At 40.7% G+C, this 7,167-nt stretch overlaps 2 protein-coding genes across 2 annotated transcripts; both read right to left on the reverse strand.

Moving 5' to 3' along the window:
* Positions 1-222: 222 nt before the first annotated feature.
* LOC128548116 (serine/threonine-protein kinase pim-2-like) lies at positions 223-1,195 on the reverse strand. Its single transcript, XM_053522511.1, has 2 exons — positions 1,184-1,195; positions 223-1,059 (listed from the first exon to the last, which is right to left on the reverse strand). Exons 1-2 carry the CDS (start codon positions 1,193-1,195, stop codon positions 223-225), a joined length of 849 nt encoding a protein of 282 aa, XP_053378486.1.
* Positions 1,196-4,312: 3,117 nt separating this feature from the next.
* LOC128548117 (serine/threonine-protein kinase TBK1-like) lies at positions 4,313-6,124 on the reverse strand. Its single transcript, XM_053522512.1, has one exon. It carries the CDS (start codon positions 6,122-6,124, stop codon positions 4,313-4,315), a length of 1,812 nt encoding a protein of 603 aa, XP_053378487.1.
* Positions 6,125-7,167: the final 1,043 nt, after the last annotated feature.

Consider the following 7,167-nt stretch of genomic DNA (forward strand, 5'->3'; position numbering starts at 1 on the left):
TATCGAGATGTTCTTTCTTTCTTTTACTCTCTTGCCAAAATAGGGCCGACAGAGCAATGCTATTATATATGGTGAATGAAACTGTGATTGCTAACATAAGGTAGAGGAACAAGTCAGGAGTATCACATCCGAAGTATGGGTTTACTAACATTTTACTAGGATGCACAAATACCAAAGCAAAGAAACGAACAACATATATATAGTTTTTTTACATCTACTATTTTATTCATTTAATTCAACATCTGAATCATCAGTGAATTCAACATCAGAATCATCGTTAAACCATGGATTGTCCAACAACATGATCAAATCTGGTCGACACAACACATTCTTGATCAAACATGAAGCCACAAAGTCTTTACCAAGAGTAGAAACCTCGCTGTCGTACACCAGCTTCGAGACGTCTTGATTCTTATATATATCCCATGGACGATACAAATCATTTAGCAAAGAATATGTCATGATTCCAACGTTCCATGTTACAGACCTTGTTGGGAAAAACTGACCTTTTTTAACCGTTTCAGGCGCAAGACAAGGTATCGTTCCTCCGACTCTTTTTGTCATCAGACGATATGTTGAAGCCAAGCTGTCGAAGTCGCATAGCTTGACTTCGAAAGTCTCCGGATCAATTAGAACGTTTTCCTCTTTAATGTCCATGTGCATTCTTTTTGCCTTTGAGTGCATACTCAGTAATGTTTTAATCACCGTTTTCACGATCCGTTTGACATGGACCTCTTTCACTCCATATTCATTCATATAATTGTAGAGATCCAGTGGCATGAATTCGAAGACAATAGCTATCTTTCTGCTGTCTTCTGATGTTTCTTCGACGCAGTAATCTAACATGTTCACAATTCCAGTCACGTCGGTTACTTGCAAAAGCATACAATTCCGCACTTCTTGTGGCAGTTGTCCTGGTTCAAAGTCTTTGAACAAACATTTGATTGCTACGGTCGCTCCATCAGAAATTCTTAAACCAGAGAACACCTTTCCATTGGAACCTTTTTGTAACTCCTTGTCGATCATGTATCGCTCTCCACTGACGCCAAGTAAGGTCCTCTGAAATAAAGAAAGAATCATGAGTTCCATTTCAAGTCAAATCATACTGGTCGACACTCGATATTGACAAATGTCCGCAAACACAATACTTGGATTATGAATTCTAGTAAATAACCAAACGTACCTGAGAAGTCATGATGAGCTTCGAATGTAAATGAATTCTGAATGTTGTAGATCGTGTAAGACATGCGTCTTGTCTGAGAAGTTGAATTTCAACTGAAGATCGGCTGAATACTAACTCCTTATATACTCGAAAACCGGACGAAAACTCACTTCGACCAATCAGCGTCGCCGTAACTAAAAAAGGGGGCGTGACACGCAATCATCCGTAACGCATTTTTTCATTTTGGTACCGACCGACGAAGTGTCCACATCTGACGTCGAAAAAATACTATTAAAGACATATTTTGATGTTTTCAATATGATCTGCGTAGAAAGAGTTAGTAATCATGAGTGAGTTCAAGGATGACCTATTACCAATGCCCATTACTTTTCTTCAACGCAATAACTTAGCTCTGTTGCTCTGGTCATTGGTTAACGGTGATAGCGAATGTCCCGACCTTCAGCATTGCCTTAGAATTGACACTAGAGGGTTTTTGAAGACTCGACCTTTGCTGTCGGACGAAAACAGTTTTTACAAGAGTGTGTCGTTGTACATATTTGGCATAGAGGACTGCGCGAGCCTGATTCGTGAAGCCGCGATCAATCACGCGCATGGTAATAATGATTTCCTTGTCGAACTGTATGATGATGTTCAGTTGTTCAAAGATATTCCAAACATGGTTTACGAATACATGAGCGACGAACTCAAAAGTGGAAAACAAGCGTCCTACGTCGATGTGTGCGTGACAGCCAATTTGTTAAAAACACCAATAATTCTGTCAAACCAGACGACGTTCGAAGGGATTTCACCTAACGGGGTATGGAACGACGAAGGACGAAATGCCATCTTGCTTGTAGCAAAACCGACCGGTGATAACAAAACCTTTGTGTTCTCTCCCATAATTTCATACATGAGAGATCTGACAGCCAGCAGTGAGGACATCGAGGTTATACAATCGCTCGGCCATCCAGCTTTGCCAAACGCCGAGCTTAGGTATTCGGTAACGTTACTGGACAAACAAGGCAGTGAACATGTTTCTATTCCACTGGTGGTCGTCAGACCATTTTCGACTAGACTAGCGGAGTTCTGTGGCGATGCTATAGAAACCAGTATATCAATCGATGCGTTGCGCAGACTTAAAGGATACATGTTGAATCCGGACAAAATTCTGTCGCCTAAACTTGACCATGAACTGTATCAGTTTGCCAGATATTGGGACATTCGGTCTTTGCAAGATACCATAGACGAGTATATTGGTCAGAGTTCATTGGCCAAGGTCGTGACATTTGTGAATAACGTTGAACTGAGAAGCAAATCTAGTCTACATAAAAGAATACGAAAAGGAATGTACCGTGCTCGTCTAAACGATCTAAAGCAATTGCGATTCCAAGTCAGCACCGAGGCACACAGAGGTTTGGGTGACTATTTGTCCAAACTGATACAGTGTAGGGAAGGTTCGAAGCCACTTCCAATCACTTATCATTTGCCAGATGTTGTTTTGTCTCTCGATACGAGTACGTCGTCGTGTCTAGGCAAATACTACAACGGCGACACATGGTGTTCGCTCTACATTCCCGACTCATTGAAATCCATCTTTCCATATCTGAAGGACAACAAATACTGCGTGATGGACGACACGCTGTTCTTTGTGAAAGACTCGACTACTTTGGGCGAAATGCGATTAGTGAATGACTACCAAGGCAAAGTCAAATACACTCGTATTCCATCCGGCGTATCAAATCCCAGAATAACAACAACTTGTCATCCGGACGTAATACTATTGCTATCTCCCGAAACAGACAGAAAGATAGCCGAAGTCAGAAAACGAAGTGATGGTGTTACGGATGTATCTCAATGGAGAAGCGTTGAACGGGAGAACTACGAATTCACGTTCGTGGACAAAAACTGCATACTGTACTGTATAGAAGATATTAGGTGTGCTCTTAAAGCCGACACGGCGAAAAATACGAATTTGCTATTCAGTGTTGACATGGACGTCAATGATATTTACTACTACAACATTGGTATATCTAGCAAACTCGAGACAGAAAATAAGTTTTTTGGTAAAAGCGTTACCATCTACGTTGATATTCCTCAAAATAACTCAGAAACGTATCTGCTGATGAAAACTGACGTGTTGGCAAACCACATGAAGAAGTTCGCCTGAGGAAAAAAAACTATATCAGGATAAAAATGATGGAAATTGCGGTCTACTGGTTCAGTCAACTCATATGATATTATGGGTCGTTTGATGTACTTCAAAGGAAACACCCTTTACTATAACAACCTGACGATTTCGTTGTTCGCGTTAGCATTTCTCATCTATGGGCTCGTTCGAACGAAACAGTTTGTCCATTTCTACAGAATGAAGTTCTACTTGGTATTCGTGTTTCACTTCTACGCACTGATTTTAAATGGAGCACACGCCATCATCATACAGCATAACGTTCTGAATGCAACAGTTATAACAGAACTGTGTCTGTTTTTTCTGTTACTATGCTTGTTCTGCGCAATCGTGTTCTGGACGTATTGGTTTTACTTGAAGTTCGTCTATTCCATGATAACACATACTCATTTCAAGACATTCACTAGGCTGTTGAGACCGTTCATGTTCTGGAAATCGAAACACAAAGACTACTACGATTACGACACGTTGAAGTTGAATGATGCGGACGACAACGTCGACGAAGAGAAGACACAACTCGACGAAGAGCAGAGAGACGAAATGATGGAAAACACTTGGTTCAGATATTTCAATTACCAGATTCTAGGCAATTACTTGTTCACACAAGTGTTCAACATTTTCGCCTTGCTGTCGACATACATGATTCGCACCGTTGCCCTTTCCACAAATTTGACCGAGTCGGCACAATTAGCTTTTCTCAGCCTATGTTTACTGTATTTCACAATAGTGTGCTGTTACTTCGACTATCGATATCGCAAGTTTACCAAGGCTTTGATCATGCCTCACTTGACCTTGCTGATATTGAAAGGAACGTGGATGTTCGAACACTATCAGCGATTTGACAGATTGAGACCCGAACCGATGTCACTATGTGGTTTTGTATTTCTGTTCATGTACATAGTAATCAAGTTTGCTTTCTTGACGGAAACGTCAACGATCGAACAGATAAAAAAACAAGACTGAAGTTATTTTCCAACATTTTGTATTTCATTGACAATTTGTGTGTTCAATTTCGTATGTGCATACGTATATTCGAGTAATAAATTGTCTAAATCTTTGACACGTTGTTCGTAATTTGCCATCGTGTTGAAATATTCCGTCAGAAAGTTTCTGACTTGTTGCAATACGGATTCGATAGCTTTGTCCATAGCGTGCTTGGTTTGCATTACGTGGTCTTGTAGGCCGACTTTCAATTTCTTTTGATTAACCAAGTCTAGATGCTGTCTCAACGACACCACATCTCGATAACTGATGATATCCTTATCTCTGAAGTTATTTGTATCAAGCGGAGTAAGTGCATTCTTCGCTTTGTCGGTCATCGTAGAAACGAAATTTCGAAATTCACTACTTGGTTGGTGAAGCTTGAAAAACGACTGTATTTGAGTTTCGAAACAATTGTACTGCGCTTCCAGTTGTACTTGTTTTTCTTTCACGACTGTTGAAAACACCATTTCCGAATCAGCCAGAGACCGGACATACTTGTGACAATCCTCTATAATAGTCATGGTGTTTGTTAATACACACTGAACCTCTGTGTCATTGAATCTAGTCTTTCCATCGAAGAAGTCTTTCGCTGCTTTGAACAAACGATGCTCTACGTAAGACAGATTAAGCATGTTGTCTTTCGTCGTTGCAAACAGTAAGATTGGATTGTCTTCTGTCGTCTTTGGTACGGGTGTGTCTTTTCCAGTCAACGGTAAGAAACTCATCCCATGTATAAGTTTCAAATTCGGGTAATCGAACGCTTTGGTGATGACCGTTTCGAGAGAATCTAAAGCAAACTGGAAGTACAAGGCATGAAGTTTGAAAGTTCTGATATCTAAAACGTGAACTGTATCCGATCGCATCATCACATCAACGCGTTCGAAGAATTGTTCGAACTTTGCAGTTTCGGACATCATCGAAACGAGCAATGGAGTGAAAACGTCTGTGGCAAAACTCAAAGACAACCGATGATAACCTTCCAGCTCGCGTTTGTATTCCTGTTTCTCGTTTATCCAGAAGCAATCCTCTGGTTTGTTACAAGCGAGATCCAACCAGGCATTTCTCAATCGGGTTGGATGAAAAGGGTGTCTGCCCGTTGCTGCAATGAAATACGTGACTGCCAACGACCATAACTCAGTGTGTATCGATATGTCATACGGTGTTTTCTTATCTGCCATCTGCGAGACTTTCTTGTACAATCGAGGGTCGAGAAAGTTCGGCGTTCCAGAGAGTATGTCTTTATACTGTCTCGTCGTTGGATTAAATGATTTAGCTAAACCAAAGTCAGCCAGAACGAATGATTTGTGTTGGCCGTCAAAGAGAATGTTTGCTGGTTTGATATCTCTGTGTACAATATTCAAACCATTGATCAGATACGCTATAGCATTACTCGTGTCTTTTATCAAGGTTCGAACAAGTGACTCGGATAATCCCAAATGGTTCTCTGTTCTTTCTTTAATAAGCTGGTCCAAGGAGTAAGACAAGAGTTCCATCAAGATGACTTTCTCGTCATCGAATGATTTCACAAACTTGACGACGTTCTCATGTTTCAGTTTACTAACGTGCTCCAATTCCGACCGGTAATCAATTTCACGTTTGAACACCTTGGCAGCAAATATTTCAGCATCGTTACGATGGTACCAAATTTGCACGTTACCAAACGTTCCTTTGCCTAGTAAAGCCTCCTTATTGAAAGACGTGTACAGATCGTTTACTTTTCTGACCTTGATATCGGGCTGCGATTCAGGAACAGGTTGCTCTTCCTTTGGGGCGATTCTCTTGCGTCGATTCATGATAACTCTTAGATAGCATGAGAAAGAAATAAAAACAAACATATATACTAGTTTTACTAACATGATGTCTATTTTATTCTTTTCAAATACTGTTTTACAAGACTTGAATCTACAAGCAAAAACACAAAGTCATCCTCTGCCACTTCTTCGCCAAGAATTAGAGATGAATTCTGATCTGCAAACTCACCCAAAAAATTAAGTTGGCTGTCGGAAGGGTGGTCAATCATTGGAACATTTACTACTGTCGTCCGAAAATGATCATCCGCCGGTTCGTGTGTAGATTTACGCACATAGGTACTCTTGATATTATACTTGTAGGGTTTGTTCTTCTCGAAAGCCATCAGCTGGTTGCCTTTGCGACTTTGCAGACGAAAATTTCCACGTCAACACAATGTTCCTCGTCGAACACGTTGACAACGTTTAAATCCTCGTCTTGAGCAATAACGTACATGTCAAAATCGGTCTCGGATAGATGCATCCGAACGAAATTGCTTGCCTTCAGCATAAACCAAGGGCTGATTTGAAGTTGCATATTCACCAAAACAACAGGAGCAACCAATTTACTTTGAGGTTCGAAAAGGAACAAGTTCTTCTTATTAGATACACAGATTCGAATCAGATCATCGGGCGGTCCGCCGAGCGGTATGTTCACGTACTTGACCCGATCGTACGGTCGAAACAAGTCAATGAATCCTACTTTGTCGTTTGCGATGAACACCAATGTAGTACTATCTACTATTTGCCTCTGTTCATACCATCTCAGGCAACCGAAAATGTCCTTTAGACACATGTTCAGTGGTAGAAACTGCCAACCGTTTGTGTACAAGTAAGCTTCTTTTTCCTGCAGACGTAGCAATGCAAAAGGTTCCTTGAATGTGATCGACTTCATACTCTGGTTGTTGTGAAATTCGAGCAAGTCTTCAATTCGACTCGATAGTTCCGTACAATGTTTCACAGGCGGTAACTCGTTGAGTTTTTCCACAGGCAACCACTGAATCAATTCACAAGTGTACTTGATCATCAGAGGTTCGTTTCTATTGTTT

Source organism: Mercenaria mercenaria, chromosome 14 (assembly GCF_021730395.1).
Source record: "Mercenaria mercenaria strain notata chromosome 14, MADL_Memer_1, whole genome shotgun sequence".
In the NCBI taxonomy this organism is placed as follows: domain Eukaryota; kingdom Metazoa; phylum Mollusca; class Bivalvia; order Venerida; family Veneridae; genus Mercenaria; species Mercenaria mercenaria.

Excerpts from the sequence above, each read along its gene's own strand:
- LOC128548117 (XM_053522512.1), bottom strand. The coding sequence starts at position 6,124 with ATGAATCGACGCAAGAGAATCGCCCCAAAGGAAGAGCAACCTGTTCCT.